This window comes from Oncorhynchus keta, chromosome 11 (assembly GCF_023373465.1).
Source record: "Oncorhynchus keta strain PuntledgeMale-10-30-2019 chromosome 11, Oket_V2, whole genome shotgun sequence".
Taxonomy (NCBI): Eukaryota; Metazoa; Chordata; class Actinopteri; order Salmoniformes; family Salmonidae; genus Oncorhynchus; species Oncorhynchus keta.
The window spans coordinates 12,964,728-12,984,038 of record NC_068431.1 but is presented as its reverse complement, the minus strand read 5'-3'; the positions used below and the strand labels follow the sequence as shown (position 1 = coordinate 12,984,038).

The 19,311-nt window shown below is 40.3% G+C and overlaps 1 protein-coding gene across 4 annotated transcripts in view; it reads right to left on the bottom strand.

Annotated features, from left to right (window-relative positions):
- Positions 1–19,311, bottom strand: part of LOC118372874 (glucocorticoid receptor) — a 112,162-nt gene that overhangs the window by 29,556 nt on the left and 63,295 nt on the right. For 3 of the 4 annotated variants that reach the window (XM_035758901.2, XM_035758898.2, XM_035758899.2), the window contains exons 3-4: positions 3,997–4,163; positions 1,327–1,353 (exon numbers count right to left, since the gene is read on the bottom strand). In XM_035758901.2, the coding sequence (XP_035614794.1) occupies positions 1,327–1,353; positions 3,997–4,163 (194 nt within the window). The remainder of the gene's footprint in view (positions 1–1,326; positions 1,354–3,996; positions 4,164–19,311) is intronic. The other variant, XM_035758900.2, reaches the window with a different exon arrangement.

Below are 19,311 nucleotides of genomic sequence, written 5' to 3'. Positions count from 1 at the left end.
CTGAGAAAACACGGTCAGGCTATAGGGATACAGTGGGAGTGGGGGAAGGGAACGGGGACTCTTTGGTTGGAGGGTGACGTCACTAGCCATCCAAACATGACTAGGGTGTCATGTGACATGTTGACAGGTAATGGTGATTTGTGTGTCATAACCGACCACTGCGGGGCTTGCTCCTCCAGCTCTGCCTCTAACATTCGTCCCAAATAGCACCTTACTGTATAGCACACTATAAAGAGAGGAATAGGTTGCCATTTGAGTCAGACAAAGACACAGTAGGCTAGAAAGGTAGCGTGGTGGGAACGGCAGCTAAGTACACATGCTACTTGTATCATCCCTTCACAGGCCTTTACCTTGTGCCTATTATGCTGCGAGAATCCCAGTGCCATCTTTATACACATTAACATGCTATGCTGAACCTTTCTTATATTTGTTGGTATGATTGACATACCAACAAACATTGTATTGTCACAAATATACAAAATGAGTGCATTTCCATTCTAGTGTTCTATCATCACAGGTCAATAAAGAGATTCACTAGTGTTCATTTAAACTGCACGGTTAGTTATTCTGAAAAATGGGCATCTGTTATAATATTTCAAATTATAACAAGTTAAAAAATAACCCAGGGGAAACAAATCATTAGAATCAGTGCAGTTACAGTATGACATTATTGGGTTTTGTGCATAAATACATCTCTTAAAGGCCCAATGTAGCTGGTTTTTTGTAAATCTCAAAATCAAATAATGTCTTGGTAACAATTAAGTACCTTAGTGTGATTTTTGACCATTTTGATTGAAAACAAAGAAACAAAAATTGCTTCTTAGCTAGAGCAATTTCTCAAGCAAGAATTTAGCTCGGACTGTTTGGGAGTGGTCTGAGCGGGGAAAACTGAGAACTAGTTATTGTCAGAGAGGTTTGGAACTCTTTCTTATTAATCTATTAACCAATTTACCGCCTGGTGTTGTCATCAGGCAGGCCAAAACTCCATCCCAACAAAACAGGTTGAAATTTCAGGCAGTCTTTTCAAACAGCTCTTACACTAACAGGGCATTATTATTTTCACAACTTCAAAGAATCATTCCAAAATCACGTTGACTGCACTGGGCCTTTAACTCTATTAGCGAAGTGATGATAGAGCCACATTCCAAGCAGGAATTAAAAACAGAATTTAAATACATTATGAATCATCAAATCACAAACACATGCATTGAGAAGGGTACAGAGAGACTGTATGTTCAATCTTGCATATCAGGTCAGATTTCCAGTACAGTGATTAAGGGACATGGATAAAGCAGAAGTGTTATTAAAAAGGTGGGTTTTATTTACCATCTGTGTTTTGTCGTGCTCTCCATCCTTCACCATAGCGACAACAACCGTAGAATGGAGGAAGAAAGAGCAAAATAACAGATATGACGTCTTCTTGCTGAAAGTACAGCTCAATTCAAGTCTCAAAAAAGTTAAATATTATTTTACTTGGTCATTTACACCAGTAAAGTTGAAATAACGTTTTCAATATGTAACAATTATCCTTTATAAACTGAACTCAAATATTGTATTTCACTCAGAGTAATATCTGTTATTTTTGTAGTTAAACGCAGGGTTTGAATTTGTCAAACAGATCCAGTAGCTACATCTCCATTCTTTTAATACAAACACTCATGTATGCACTTTCATGAGAACGAAATAGTTGTTACAAACTACGTAAATACACCTCAACATAACGTTCATGGCTGCTCGATTGTATTCATAGGAGTAACAGTAGCATGGCAGCCCACTTGTCAAGCATTCAGAGAAACCAAATGGACTTCAAAGGCAGTCCCAGTGAATGGTACATTGACTGTGGTAGTGAGCTTGGAATGAAACAAATCTAGGCTACGTTAAGAGAATATGGTTCAAATAACAAACCGAAAAAGGCTACAAATCACAAACACACACATACAGTGCATTTGGAAAGTATTCAGACCCCTTTACTTGTTCCACATTGTTATGTTACAGCCTTATTCTAAAATGGATAAAACATATTTTTTCTCATCAATCTACACACAATACACCATAATGACAAAGCGAAAACAGGTTCAGACACTTTTCCACATTTATTAAAAAACACTGTCATCAGCAAGCTCTTTGTGCCAGCCTCCACCCTTCACTAATAGCATATCAGCCACTCTTCACTAATAGCATATCAGCCACCCTTCACTAATAGCACCAGCCACCCTTCACTAATAGCATATCAGCCACCCTTCACTAATAGCATATCAGCTACCCTTCACTAATAGCATATCAGCTACCCTTCACTAATAGCATATCAGCTACCCTTCACTAATAGCATATCAGCTACCCTTCACTAATAGCATATCAGCCACCCTTCACCAATAGCATATCAGCTACCCTTCACTAATAGCATATCAGCTACCCTTCACTAATAGCATATCAGCCACCCTTCACCAATAGCATATCAGCCACCCTTCACTAATAGCATATCAGCCACCCTTCACTAATAGCATATCAGCCACCCTTCACCAATAGCATATCAGCCACCCTTCACTAATAGCACCAGCCACCCTTCACTAATAGCATATCAGCCACTCTTCACTAATAGCATATCAGCCACCCTTCACTAATAGCATATCAGCTACCCTTCACTAATAGCATATCAGCTACCCTTCACTAATAGCATATCAGCCACCCTTCACCAATAGCATATCAGCCACCCTTCACCAATAGCATATCAGCCACCCTTAACCAATAGCATATCAGCGCCACTCTTCACTAATAGCATATCAGCCACCCTTCACTAATAGCATATCAGCCACCCTTCACTAATAGCATATCAGCCACCCTTCACTAATAGCATATCAGCCACCCTTCACTAATAGCATATCAGCCACCCTTCACTAATAGCATATCAGCCACCCTTCACTAATAGTATATCAGCCACCCTTCACCAATAGCATATCAGCCACCCTTCACTAATAGCATATCAGCCATCTTTCACTAATAGCATATCAGCCACCCTTCACTAATAGCATATCAGCCACCCTTCACTAATAGCATATCAGCCACCCTTCACTAATAGCATATCAGCCATCTTTCACTAATAGCATATCAGCCACCCTTCACTAATAGCATATCAGCCATCTTTCACTAATAGCATATCAGCCACCTTTCACTAATAGCATATCAGCCACCCTTCACTAATAGCATATCAGCCACCCTTCACTAATAGCATATCAGCCACCCTTCACTAATAGCATATCAGCCATCTTTCACTAATAGCATATCAGCCACCCTTCACTAATAGCCCTTCGCCTCAAATGAGTAAACTAACGTAATGATTACTATTTTATCTAAAACTAGTTCCAAGATAAGCTCTTTAAAAATACAAATTAACCCTTTGAAGCACAATATAGGCCTACACAATGGAACAGCATCTTTTAGTGGCATCTCTCCCTTATGAAACAGGAGAGGAGATCTCATGTAATTCTAATGAGCAACAGTCGTTTGGACAGGCTGTTCAGAGGTATAGGATGCAAACAATGGGTTGGACATAAAAATAGCAGCATAGATACCACAGCCTGATAGAAAACCATGAGTCACTAGCCTACTCTGGCCTGGGGAAATAGAAGCCTAAAGAAACCTTTTCTGGTACTATTTGTGTGAACCTAAAATGTTCCTAATCTTAGCTAGAAATTGTAAGAAAATCAGTTGAATAAAATAGTCTGCTCAAATGAAACATTAAAATGAGCCTGCTTTTTAACACAGAGCCAATCGGTACCCTTTTGTTAGAATATCTAGGCTAGCCTATAGGTAAAGACACCACTTAGTGAGTCCACATGTCATGTGTCACAAAGGACATACAAGTGTACTACTGCAATGTCGATGTACATTTTACCACAAAAGATTGACCGGTACATATGTTCAAGTATAGTCTACTATTGAGAGGTAGAACTGGGCATGAATGGAGTTGTGAGTGTGGATGTTTACTACGTCACCAACCTTCAACGGCCCTCTTGAAGAAGACCTTGCAGCTTCCGCAGGTGAGGACTCCATAGTGGCAACCAGACGCCTCATCTGAACACACCAGGCAGATCTTATGGGTTGGACCGCTGGGCTTGGCAGGGGCTGACGACGCAGAGCCGCTGGCCTCGGGTCTCGCCTTTGGACTGCACAAACACAAAACAAAAGTTTCATATCAGATCCATTCAAATTAAAAGTATTTTTAAAGAAACAGTTGTTTTAGTTTCACACAGGTGAATATCACTCAGATCCAGACAGCTATCGAAGGGTGGGTTGTTAAGCAACAAAACCGATGCGTGTGCAACTTTGGGCAAAACAGAAGGGGTTGGCTGACATTCAAAGGATTATTGACAACATGTAAAATGAAATATTTGGTGAAAAAACAGTTTATTGAAATCAAATGCATTTGTACAATATGCACCAGTTGTCTCTCAAATACAGTGCCTTCAGAATGTATGCACACACTGACTTTATCCACATTTTATTGTTACAGCCTTCATTTAAAATGGTTTTAAATCACTGGCCTACACACAATACCCCATAATGTCAAAGTGATATTTTTACAAATCAATAAAAATTAAAAGCTAAAATGTTTTGAGTCAATAAGTATTCAACCCCTATGTTATGGCAAGCCTAAATCAATTCAGGAGTAAGAATTTGCTTAACAAGTCACATAATAAGTTGCATGGACTGAATCTAATTAAACTTTGGATGGTGTATCAATACACCCAGTCACAACAAAGATACAGGTGTCCTTCCTAACTCAGTTTCTGGATAGGAAGGAAACCGCTCAGGGATTTCACCATGAGGCCAATTTAAAACAGTTAAGTGTTTAATGGCTGTGATAGGAGAAAACTGAGGATGGATCAACATTGTAGTTACTCCACAATACTAACATAAATGACAGAGAGAAATGGAAGCCTGGACATAATACAAATATTCCAAAACATGCATCCTGTTTGCTATAAGGCACTAAAGTTAAACTACATCAAGTGTGGACAAAAAAATGTCCTGAATACACTTTTAAGTCCAAACACGTTACGTTTGGGGCAAATCCAACACATCACTGAGTACCAATCTTCATATTTTCAAGCATGGTGGTGGCCGCATCATGTTATGGGTATGCTTGTCATCGGTAAAAAGGGATTTTTGGGGAGATAAAAAGAAACGGAACAGAGCTAAGCACGGGCAAAATCCTACAGTAAAACCTGTTTCAGTCTGCTTTCCAACAGACACTGGGAGACAAATTCACCTTTCAGCAGGACAATAACCTAAAACACAAGGTCAAATACACACTGGAGTTGCTTACCAAGACAACATTGAATGTTCCTGAGTGGCCCAGTTACATTTGACTTAATTGGCTTGAAAATCTATGGCAAGACTTGTAAATGGCTGTCTCACAATGATTAACAAACTTAACAGAGCTTGAATAATTTTATAAAGAAAAATTTGCAAATATTGTACAATCCAGGTGAACAAAGCTCTTAGAGACTTACCCAAAAAGATTCACAGCTGTAATCGCTGCCAAAGGTGATTCTACTATGTATTGACTCCGGGTATGGAATACTTATGTTATCAAGAGGTATGCGTTTTATTTTTCACGATTGTTTTTACAAATGTAATCATTTTTCTTCTACTTATACATTTATTTTGTGTAGATCGTTGAACAAAAAATGACAATGAAATCAATTTTAATCCCACTTTGTAACAAAATGTGGAAAAAGTTAAGATGTGAATAATTTGACTGCACTGTACATGGTTACAGTCGTTGGTTAGCAAGCTAGCTAATTTGAGCTATATTAGCATAGACGTGACATAAGTCAAAACACCTCAAAATAAGACATGGTATAAAGAACAAGAAAGAACAAGCTGAAACTAGCCACCAACGATTGCCCACATGGCAGCTTCTCGTCACTGTTGCTAGCTATCTGACCATTCAGAATCATAAAAGACTGCCTTTTACCCCTGACATTTTCATGACGTTGTCAGGCAACCCGTGTATAGGCAATTTATGAGGGATTATTGGTGTTCAGCAAGAACATTTGACAATAGCAATCAAAACAGCTTAATATTTTCTGTGTTTTGTCTGACTTTCATCCAAAGAGTCATCTGAGTTACTGCAAGGCAAACAATTCTTAATGCAAGGTTGTTAATCATAACACAGGTAGTTTCCTAGAAAATATATGGCATTTATGGTTACGCCAGGAGAGTAACGACTGAGGTCTTAATCTCACACTCAAGCATCAACTGAAGGATACTGTAATATACTGTCATGTCTGAGCCAGGATAATTACCCGCCTTGGTTGCAATTCCACGATTGTAATTATCTCCGACTCCCTTTCACATTAAATTAACGACGGTATGAAACTACAGAAACTTAACACTACTTTGTCAAAGCAATGCTGACAGAGGTACACTAGGAGTAACCTTTTAACGTCTCGACAGACAAAAAGCATTTACTAATTTCTAATACAATCCATAGGAAGATTTGAACAGCATTAGGTAAAGCTTTCCACCCTAGTTTGCTTTGCCAACACAACTGACAGGGCTTATATTATAGGCTACAAAAGGGAAGCACAGACACGAGCTGCCCAATGACACAAGCTAAATTACTTCTATGCTCGCCATGAGAGCATCAGCTGTTCGGGATGACTGTGTGATCATGCTCTCCGTATCCGATGTGAGTAAGACCTTTAAACAGGTCAACATTCACAAGGCCGCAGGGCCAGACGGACTACCAGGACGTGTACTCCGAGCATGCGCTGACATTTTCAACCTGTTCCTGCCTGAGTCTGTAATACCAACATGTTTCAAGCAGACCACCATAGTCCCAGAGCCCAAGAACACCAAGGTAACATGCATAAATGACTACCAACAGGTAGCATTTACGTCTGTAGCCATGAAGTGCTTTGAAAGGCTGGTCATGGCTCCCAGAAGCTCTAGATCCACTCCAATTCACATACCATAACTGCATAGCAGGCCAAGCATGACTCCAACACCATCATTACGTTTGCTGACGACAACAGTGAGACACCAACAGCGATGAGACAGCCTATAGGGAGGAGGTCAGAGACCAGGACAACATCCTTTCCCTCAATGTGAGCAAGACAAAGGAGCTGATCGTGGACTATAGGAAAAGGAGGGCAGAACAGGCCTCCATTAACTTTGACAGGGCTGAAGTGGAACAGGTCGAGAGTTAAGTTCCTTGGTGTCCACATTACCAAAAAACTATCATGGTGCAAACACACCAAGACCGTTGTGAAGAGGGACACCTTTGTCCCTTGGGAGACTGAAAAGATTTGGCATGGGTCCCCAGATCCTTAACATTAAACAGCTGCATCCTGACCGGTTGCATCACCGACTGGATTTATATACTAGGCCGTGTCACCCAAGTCATAGACTGTTCTCTCTGCTACCTCAAGGCAAGCAGAAAGGGAGCGCCAAGTCTAGGACCAAAATGGTTCTTAATAGCTTCTACCCACAAGCCTGCTGAACAATTAATCAAATGGCCACCCGGACTATTTACATTGACCTCCCTGTTTTTACACTGCTGCTACTTGCTGTTTATTATCTAGGCATAATCACATAATCTGTACCCCCGTATTGACTCAATTTACATTATCAAGCATAGATTATCAAGCATATAGCCTCGTTAACGTTTTGTTATTTTCTCGTTACAAAAAAAAAAAACGTTTTGTACTTTAGTTTATTTGGTAAATATTTTCTTAACTCTATTTCTTGAACTGCATTGTTGGTTAAGGGCTTGTAAGTAAGCATTTCACGGTAAGGTCTACACCTGCTGTATTCGGTGCATGTGACAAATACATTTGATTATGTAACTTATGTAAGAGATCTTGAGAAGTTGGCCTAACGTCTTTCAAGGTTTATGGATGGTGTTGTATAGACTAGGGCATGGCATTTACATTCAATACAAGTCACGCAGCTGAGGGAGGCCCAAAGAGTATGACCTAAATTCAAAGGCCAGTCTAATGGTCATTGGAAAGACGACACTTGTTTATATAAGTGGTGGTGGTGGTGGGGGGGGGGCTTTGGCAGGCAGCCAAGCCATTCACAGGATTTAGGCTAGATTTAGGCTGACTACAAAGCTGCTTGCCAGCTCATTCCATGAAAATATTCCGTGTTTACACTACTATCCCCGGACACCAATTGCCTGTGACTAGCAAACTAATAAATACCTTTGGTATGAGTAAACTAAAACTTCAATTAATAGCCCAGGAGCTTATTTGCTTAAATCACTTAAAACATGTGCTTATTAAAGACAGGCTTCTATTTGAGCCAGGTATCTATTTCCTTAATGCACACAGCTTTGCTCATTTGCATAGTAAATTGTTGAATTCCAGCATTAATACATTTCATAATTTCCTGCACTAATGTGTTATCATTTACACACTGTCACATTTTCTGTCTTACTATGCCTCTATATAAAAAAAATATGAATATATAATATATATATTTTCTTTTACAGAAGAATTATTCTTCTCTGACTGCATTTGGCAGTTCTTACCTTTGCCACTAGAGGGCGATCTACCGACTGATGGGGGTCTGTACTCCCGAAGCTGTTGACTGTATTTGTGCTTGCCATTTTAACTAGTAGTTCTCAGCTGTTCGCAACCAATGGCTAGCAGTTTCTTACTGTCGGTAAAAACAGGTTGCCATAATCTTTGAGTCATGACTGAATTCTTTAATGTAATCAAACATTAAACCTCGTAAACTTGCATGTTAACCCCGTAAGCAATTCATTTAGACCAAGCGTTTATTTGAAACAAGCGTTTAGTTACTTGCTGAAATGTGTGCTGCTGCCCGGCTTTTAAAAAGGGACAAGTGGCTATTTGAGACCGTTTAATTGAAGTTTTATAGTATGTGTAAACTAAAAAAGCCTAAAGTAGTGTTTTCGGAAAGAATTCAGACCCTTGACTTTTTCCACAGTTACGTTACAGCCTTGTTCTAAAATTGATGACATTTTTCTCTCAATCTACCTAGTGGTAGCCTAGTGTAGCCTAGTGGTTAGAGCGTTGGACTAGTAACCGGAAGGTTGCGAGTTCAAACCCCCGAGCTGACAACGTACAAATCTGTCGTTCTGCCCCTGAACAGGCAGTTAACCCACTGTTCCCAGGCCGTCATTGAAAATAAGAATGTGTTCTTAACTGACTTGCCTGGTTAAATAAAGGTTAAAAAAAAATATTTTTAAAAATGACAAAGCAAAAACTGTTTTTGAGAATTTTGCAAATTCATAAAAATAAACTGAAATATCACATTTACATAAGTATTCAGACCCTTTACTCGGTTATTTGTTGAAGCACATTTGGCATTGATTACAGCCTCAAGTCTTCTTGGGTAGGACGCGACAAGCTTGGCACACCTGTATTTGGAGTTTCACCCATTCTTCTTTGCAGATCTTGGAAAGGTCTTAGTGGTTCCAAACTTCTTCCATTTAAGAATGATGGAGGCCACTGTGTTCTTGGGGACCTTCAATGCTGCAGAAACGTTTTGGTACCCTTCACCAGATCTGTGCCTCAACACAATCCTGTCTTGGAGCTCTACGGACAATTCCTTCGACCTCATGACTTGGTTTTTGCTCTGATGTGCACTGTCAACTGTGGGATCCTATTTAGACAGGTGTGTGCCTTTCCAAATCATGTCCAATCAATTGAATTTATCAATCAAGTTGTAAAAACCACTCAAGGATGATCAATGGAAACAGGATGCACCTGAGCTCAATTTCGAGTCTCATAGCGAATCGTCTGAATACTTGTGTAAATCAAGGCATCTGTTTTTAATTTTTTATTAAAAAACTGTTTTTGCTTTGTCATTATGGGGTAGAGTGTGTGTAGATTGAAGAGTATTTAATACATTTTAGAATAAGGCTGTGACATTACAAAATATAGAAAAAGTCAAGGGGTCTGATTACTTTCCAAATGTACTGCATGTGAAAATTAAAACAACTTTAGCAAAGGTCTTTCAAGTCATGGAGTTCTTTACTTTTACAAGACCACAGATATTAAAAACAGTAGATAGTGTATGAGGTCAGCGCTAGCACTTATGGAAAACTACAGATTCCGCGTGAAGTATTTGAAGGGTGCCATAATACTGTATGGGGTTGAATGGCACCCCAAATGTTTTTTTTGTTGCTAAGGATAATGGTGAAAGTGGCCATAACTAGCAAAGGATCATGGTCGATGTAGTCGTTTTCATCCTGCCTGAGCGAGTCAACCTTAATGTCTATCGCACGTGAGCGCAAGCCTCCTCGTAGCCTGCTGGCCAGTGATTGGTTTGTGTCCGCATGTGGTCCTTTGTGATGACAACTATAGTAGTATCTCGATTTGTTGCAAACTTTTAAATAATTTACAGTGGGGATCGAACTTTATCATAATAAACACATTTTAGAGCTCAAAACATCTGTCTATTTTGTTTGGCAGTTATTGTGATCACAATTTACATAGGCTTTCTAGGGCAGATCAGGGATTTTGACACCGCTAGGTTGCTACGCAGTAGCCGACCTTCAGAGCTTGTGACCTCACGCTCCAGACCAGACACTGGGGGCCTGAATAAGGCATAGACAGGTGAGGAAACGTCAAACTTCAACCAACACCTCATGTGGAGGATGCATACAGGGTAATGTGGATGCTTTATATTGACCATCAGGGTGTACTGTACCCTTTCCATGCATACTAAATGTTGTGCACTTCTGGTGACTTTAACTACATTGCATACTCTATGAATATGACCATAGGGGATAGGGGGGTTCTTATGACATTGCCAGTAGTAAGAATTGAGTTTGATTTCCAAAAAGACAAGGACAGTAGCTTTCAAATTATGTACCCAAACAACCACAGGGTTGACGATTTCTTCATCAAATCAGCCATAAAACCCTTTGAGACAGGGGGAATGGAAGCTTGTTGTGAGCAACAGGAGAGTGGCAATAATGCAAGCTTAAACAGAAATATATATATTCTAGCCTGTCTGTAACAGTGTTATGCTAGACCCTCTATTTTCCACCACAAAACATCAAATGGCCAAAAAGAGTAGAACCAGCTTACCTGCTTTTACACTATGATTTGAATATTGAATGTTGAATGATTACTTGAAGGAAGTTTCCCCATATTTAAAACAAGATTTCAGTTCACGTAACAGGGTTGACCTTAACATGAGGAACAAACTTAAATGAATCACTAATCACATTAAATAAATTACAATCTTCAGAAAAGACTGTCAAAGTAATAAAATAACTAAGGCTTTACAATTAGGGTGAAGATTTGAATAAAGTTTGGGGTATTGAGTGGGTTAAAATCTTATTAGAAGTCAGAGAGGGTGCACGGAGGGACATGTCAAAATGCAGAATTTTGGCACATTAGCAAGTCTTTTACTCATAATAAAAATATGATTGAATTCTCCATGTGGTCTATATTAAAAAGGACACTTCATTTAATATAGCAGGCTTTTAAAATTCTATATTGGTGCACAATTTCTACTTAAAATAACAAATTGACGCAAAAGGCACTCATTTTGTGGAATGATCCTAATACAGCAGCAAAAGATGCTTACACCTTAGCATTTTGAAAGGGGGAAAAAAACATGGACTTTGAAAAGTGACCACTGGGTGGTCTGACAGACTCCCGCCCATTTCAGCATCCAGCCCTGGCCCTTCCCCCCGCTACTCCCGGCCTACTCACTCGCTCTACTCCCTCTGCATCAGAGCTTTGTGGCACTCAGCCATGCAGTATCAAGCCTCAGTAGGAATGCCCCCACACTGAACCAGAGAGCAATGAACACAAATCCCCTCACACACACACACACACACACACACACACACACACACACACACACACACACACACACACACACACACACACACACACACACACACACACACACACACACACACACTTAAAACTGCAATTCTGCTAAATGCATGAACAGCCTAAACCACGATAAGGTGAAAAAAGCAATGAAGTAGGTTTCAGTTCAATGACCTTGGTTAATCTATCTCCGCCTACACAACTCTCATTCTGTAGGCAGCACAAGAACTGGAGAGTGATACAGTATCACTAAAATCAAAGAGACAACATGAACAAGACAGACAGTGTGGGATGATGATGTTACTAACAAACCATTCAACATTAGTTAATTGCACAATTTTTATATACAGTGGGGCAAAAAAGTATTTAGTCACCAACCAACTGTGCAAGTTCTCCCACTTAAAAAGATGAGAGAGGCCTGTAATTTTCATCATAGGTACACTTCAACTATGACAGACGAAATGAGAAGAAAAAAATCCAGAAAATCACATTGTAGGATTTTTAATGAATTTATTTGCAAATTATTGTGGAAAATAAGTATTTGGTCAATAACAAAAATGTATCTCAATACTTTGTTATATACCCTTTGCTGGCAATGACAGAGGTCAAACGTTTTCTGTAAGTCTTCACAAGGTTTTCACACACTGTTGCTGGTATTTTGTCCCATTCCTCCATGCAGATCTCCTCTAGAGCAGTGATGTTTTGGAGCTGTTGCTGGGCAACACGGACTTTCAACTCCCTCCAAAGATTTTCTATGGGGTTGAGATCTGGAGTCTGGCTAGGCCACTCCAGGACCTTGAAATGCTTCTTACGAAGCCACTCCTTCGTTGCCCGGGCGGTGTGTTTGGGATCATTGTCATGCTGAAAGACCCAGCCACGTTTCATCTTCAATGCCTTTGCTGATGGAAGGAGGTTTTCACTCAAAATCTCACGAAACATGGCCCCATTCATTCTTTCCTTTACACAGATCAGTCGTCCTGGTCCCATTGCAGAAAAACAGCCCCAAAGCATGATGTTTCCACCCCCATGCTTCACAGTAGGTATGGTGTTCTTTTGATGCAACTCAACATTCTTTGTCCTCCAATCACGACGAGTTGAGTTTTACCAAAAAGTTCTATATGACATTCTCCCAATCTTCTTCTGGATCATCCAATGCTCTCTAGCAAACTTCAGATGGGCCTGGACATGTACTGGCTTAAGCAGGGGGACATGTCTGGCACTGCAGGATTTGAGTCCCTGGCGGTGTAGTGTGTTACTGATGGTAGGCTTTGTTACTTTGGTCCCAGCTCTCTGCAGGTCATTCCCTAGGTCCCCCCGTGTGATTCTGGGATTTTTGCTCACCGTTCTTGTGATCATTTTGACCCCACGGGGTGAGATCTTGCGTGGAGCCCCAGATCGAGGGAGATTATCAGTGGTCTTGTATGTCTTCCATTTCCTAATAATTGCACCCACAGTTGATTTCTTCAAACCAAGCTGCTTACCTATTGCAGATTCAGTCTTCCCAGCCTGGTGCAGGTCTACAATTTTGTTTCTGGTGTCCTTTGACAGCTCTTTGGTCTTGGCCATAGTGGAGTTTGGACTGTGACTGTTTGAGGTTGTGGACAGGTGTCTTTTATACTGATAACAAGTTCAAACATGTGCCATTAATACAGGTAACGAGTGGAGGACAGAGGAGCCTCTTAAAGAAGAAGTTACAGGTCTGTGAGAGCCAGAAATCTTGCTTGTTTGTAGGTGACCAAATACTTATTTTCCACCATAATTTGCAAATAAATTCATTAAAAATCCTACAATGTGATTTTCTGGATTTTTTTCATAATTTTGTCTGTCATAGTTGAAGTGTACCTACAGTGCCTTGCGAAAGTATTCGGCCCCCTTGAACTTTGCGACCTTTTGCCACATTTCAGGCTTCAAACATAAAGATATAAAACTGTATTTTTTGTGAAGAATCAACAACAAGTGGGACACAATCATGAAGTGGAACGACATTTATTGGATATTTCAAACTTTTTTAACAAATCAAAAACTGAAAAATTGGGCGTGCAAAATTGACACAAGTTAAACAAATGCTACCAAATACTACTTGAGTATATAAACTTCTGACCCACTGGGAATGTGATGAAATAAATAAAAGCTGAAATAAATCACTCTCAACTATTATTCTGACATTTCACATTCTTAAAACAAAGTGGTGATCCTAACTGACCTAAGACAGGGAATTTTTACTAGCATTAAAAGTCAGGAATTGTGAAAAACTAAGTTTAAATGTATTTGGCTAAGGTGTTTGTAAACTTCCGATTTCAATTGTAAGTATTCAGACCCTTCACTATGAGACTCGAAATTGAGCTCAGGTGCATCCTGTTTCCATTGATCCTTGTGATGTTTCTACAACTTGGAGTCCAACGGTGGTACATTCAATTGATTGGACATGATTTGGAAAGGCACACACTGTCTATGTAAGGTCCCACAGTTGACAGTGCATGTCAGAGCAAAAAACAATCCATGAACTCGAACAAATTGTCCGTAGATTTCCGAGACAGGATTGTGTCGAGGCACAAATCTGGGGAAGCGTACCGAAACATTTCTGCAGCACTGAAGGTCCAAGAACACAGTGGCCTCCATTCTTAAATGGAAGAAGTTTGGAACTTCAAGACTCACCCTTGATTTGGCCGCCCGGCCAAACTGAGCAAAAGGGGGAGGGGCGCCATGGTCAGGGAGGTGACCAAGAACCCGATGGTCCCTCTGACAGTTCTCTAGAGTTCCTCTGTAGAGATGGGAGAACCTTCCAGAAGAACCATTTTATTTAACTAGGCAAGTCGGTTAAGAACAAATTCTTCTTTACAATGACTATCTACCAATGCCAAATCCAGATGACGCAGGGCCAATTGGGAGTCCCATAGGGCAGCGCACAATCACGGCCGGCTGTGATACAGCCTGGAATCGAACCAGGGTCTGTAGTGACGCCTCAAGCACTGAGATGCAGTGCCTTAGACCCTGCACCACTCAGGAGCCCAAAACCATCTCTGCAGCACTCCACCAATCAGGCCTTCATAGTAGAGTGGCCAGACGGAAGCCAATCCTCAGTAAAAGCACATGACAGCCCGCTTGGAGTTTGCCAAAAGGCACCTAAAGGACTCGCAGACAATGAGAAACAAGACTCTCTGGTCTAATGAAACCAAGATTGAACTCTTTGACCTGAATGCCAAGCGTCATGTCCGGAGGAAACATGGCACCATCCCTACTGTGAAGCATGGTGGTGGCAGCATCATTCTGTGGGGATGTTTTTTTCAGCAGCAGAGAATGGGAGACTAGTCAGGATCTAGTGAAAGATGAACGGAGCAAAGTACAGAGAGATCCTTGATGAAAACCTGCTCAGGAGCTGACTGGGACCCAGACTGTTTTCCGGAGGTCTAGAGTTTTTCATCAGGTATCTGAGCAGCTAACCGATCGCTGCAGCTGTACATAGTCCATCTGTAAATAGCCCACCCACTCTACCTACCTCATCCCCATATTATTTTTAATTTACTTTTCTGCTCTTTTGCACACCAGTATCTCTATTTGCAAATCATCTTCTGCACATTTATCACTCCAGTGTTAATTTGCTAAAATTGGAATTACTTCGCTACTATGGCCTATGTATTGCTCACGCCATTTACTCCTCACGCCATTTGCACACACTGTATATACACTATTTTTTTATATTGTGTTATTGACTGTACGCTTGTTTATTCCATGTGTAACTGATGGTTGTTTTTGTCGCACTGCCTTGCTTTATCTTGGCCATGTCGCAGTTGTAAATGACAACTTTTTCTCAACTAGCTTACGTGGTTAAATAAAGGTGAAACATGTTTTTTAATATTATTATTTTTATTAATTTTTAATTTTTATTGATCTGGTAGGCTAACCAAGTAAAACTTTGGGTATGACATAATAAAATCATCTGTAAAAAATAAAATAAAGATTTATACGGACTATGATGGGACCAGACTTTCTAATCAGGTAATTTAGTTTTAAAAAATACAAAATAAAAAATATTTTAATTGCCCTTAAATATAGACTTTAAAGAAGTTAAGGAAAAAACGCTGTTCCTCAAAAAGCTCATGAAAGTAATTGAACATGTTCAATTCACAAACTTCATCTGAAAGTTTACTATTGCTTATTTTAAACCCAAGAATGATTTAAAACAGTAATCACAGAAAGAAATATGCTAACATGATTGCCATTACTAGCTAGATAGCTAAAACAGTTTTCTATCAACAAAGCTATTTGAGGAGTTCGTAAGAAAATCATTAAATCTTAAAAATATTTTTGAAGAATTGCACTTAAGAACCCGTATTAACTTTTTTGTATTTAAGAAGCTTCTAAAGTTTTTGCGTAAGAAGTGTTGTGAATATGGGCCCTGGTCCTAGGGAGGATAAAAACAAAAATCCTGTCAAACAAATCAACAAGTGGATCAGGCTAAACAACAGTACTTTGTCCCTCTTTTCAACGTTTGTGTCAATTATTTTATTAAACCAAATCAAAAGTGCTGGGGCAAATGCAAGCTCACCCACGTTTACCGGCGGCCTTGCTGTGGCTCATCTCTTCATCAAGGATTGAAGGAAATCACAATGCTACAAATGAAAAAACAACCTATAATGTATGATCTATGTGTATTTTATTTTTGGGTGTTGGGAATGGCCAGCTCAACATCTCAATTCTCTGGTGAATTATCCAGAAACTGACCAGGACCAATCCTGCTTAGCTTCAGAAACAAGCCAGCAGTGGTATGCAGGGTGGTATGCTGTTGGATAATCATTCATTTCTGATAAATCAAATCCATCTATATTTATACAGCACATTTCATACATGGAATGAAACAATGTGCCTCACAGGAAAAAAAAAAAAAAAAAATTGAAAATAGAAACAATATTTAATATTTACCACACAACAGAGGATAAAAAAACAAAATAATACAATTGAAACAATGAAAAAGCACCCTGAGGAAAAGCAAAGCTAAAAAGATGTTTTAAGATCTCTTTTAAAAATGTCCAGTTTCATCCCCCCTCATATTCAAATCAAATCCAATCTAATTTTATTTGTCACATACACATGGTTAGCAGATGTTAATGCGAGTGTAGCGAAATGCTTGTGCTTCTAGTTCCGACAATGCAGTAATAACCAACAAGTAATCTAGCTAACAATTCCAAAACTACTACCTTATAGACAGACACAAGTGTAAGGGGATAAGAATATGTACATAAAGATGTATGAGTGAGTGACGGTACAGAGCGGCATAGGCAAGATACAGTAGATGGTATTGAGTGCAGTATATACATATGAGATGAGTATGTAAACAAAGTGGCATAGTTAAAGTGGCTAGTGATACATGTATTACATAAAGATGCAGTAGATGATATAGAGTACAGTATATACATATACATATGAGATGAATAATGTAGGGTATGTAAACATTATATTAGGTAGCATTGTTTAAAGTGCCTAGTGATATATTTTACATCAATTCCCATTATTAAAGTGGCTGGAGTTGAGTCAGTGTGTTGGCAGCAGCCACTCAATGTTAGTGGTGGCTGTTTAACAGTCTGATGGCCTTGAGATAGAAGCTGTTTTTCAGTCTCTCGGTCCCAGCTTTGATGCACCTGTACTGACCTCGCCTTCGGGATGATAGCGGGGTGAACAGGCAGTGGCTCGGGTGGTTGTTGTCCTTGATGATCTTTATGGCCTTCCTGTGACATCGGGTGGTGTAGGTGTCCTGGAGGGCAGGTAGTTTACCCCCGGTGATGCGTTGTGCAGACCTCACTACCCCCTGGAGAGCCTTACGGTTGTGGGCGGAGCAGTTGCCGTACCAGGCGGTGATACAGCCCGACAGGATGCTCTCGATTGTGCATCTGTAGAAGTTTGTGAGTGCTTTTGGTGACAAGCCGAATTTCTTCAGCCTCCTGAGGTTGAAGAGGCGCTGCTGCGCATTCTTCACGATGCTGTCTGTGTGGATGGACCAATTCAGTTTGTCTGTGATGTGTACGCCGAGGAACTTAAAACTTACTACCCTCTCCACTACTGTCCCATCAATGTGGATGGGGGGTGTTCCCTCTGCTGTTTCCTGAAGTCCACAATCATCTCCTTAGTTTTGTTGACGTTGAGTGTGAGGTTATTTTCCTGACACCACACTCCGAGGGCCCTCACCTCCTCCCTGTAGGCCGTCTCGTCGTTGTTGGTAATCAAGCCTACCACTGTTGTGTCGTCCACAAACGTGATGATTGAGTTGGAGGCGTGCGTGGCCAAGCAGTCGTGGGTGAACAGGGAGTACAGGAGAGGGCTCAGAACGCACCCTTGTGGGGCCCCAGTGTTGAGGATCAGCGGGGTGGAAATGTTGTTGCCTACCTATATTCTCTGGCAGGCTATTCCAGAGGCTGGGGGCATGGTAACTAAAGGCTGCCTCTCCATGCCACTTGGTCCTAGGCTTTGGGATAGTTAAAAGGCCAGTGAGAGGACCTGAGGGACCTACTGAGTACATAACTTAAAAGCACATCTGATGTATTGGGGAGCACATGCACAATCGTGGATTGGTTTAAAAACCAAAATAAAAACCTTAATTCATTCTAAAACTCACAGGCAGCCAGTGCAGAGACCTTAAAACTGGTGTAATATGTGCTCTCCATCTGGTCTTGGTCAGTACCCGTGCTGCAGCATTCTGTATGTTTTGCAGCTGACAAATGGCTTTCTTGGGTAGACCAGACAGGAGAGCATTACAGTAGTCAAGCCTGATTGTAATAAAAGCATGGACGAGTCTCTCAGCCCGAGAGAAACAGGCCCACCTTGGCAATGTTCCTCAGTTGTTTTAAGCTATTTTGGTCAAATTCCTAATGTGCGACTCGAAATAGAGCTCAGAATATAAAATAACACCGTGATTTTTTACCTAGTGTTTTATCTTTTTTGAATGTGCGGCCAGATTCTCTCGGTGTGCTTTGGCTCCAACATTTAGTACATCAGTCTTGTCTTGATTTAGCTCAAGGAAGTTGTAAGCCATCCAAGTATTTAAAATCACTAATACTGTATAATAATTTAGCCGTTGAGCTAAACTCCTCTGGTGATAGGCTACCGTTACTTGATAGACATATTGTCCGCTTAAGTTAGCAGTAACTGTGCTTTTGTCTTGAAGCTAAAATGTAATGATTTTACAGAAAAAATTTTTTCAATTGTCTGCACATGCTTGTGAATTGTTGCGTTATTCAAGAGTGTAATATGGTTTTGTTGCAATAATTAAAAGAGTGCCTTCCCAGTGTTTCCCCCTAGGATGAATATAGGGGAACCGCTGCATCCTCCAATGTCAAATCAATCAACACAAATCACAACTGAGGAGAAAACCCAAAAGAGCTTCTGTTCTTTCACACCTAGATTGTCTATTTCACTGACCCAGGGGTCTGGAAAAAATATCCTGAAAGGCAAACAAAAAAAAGACCAGGAAAAAGAAGAGCAATGT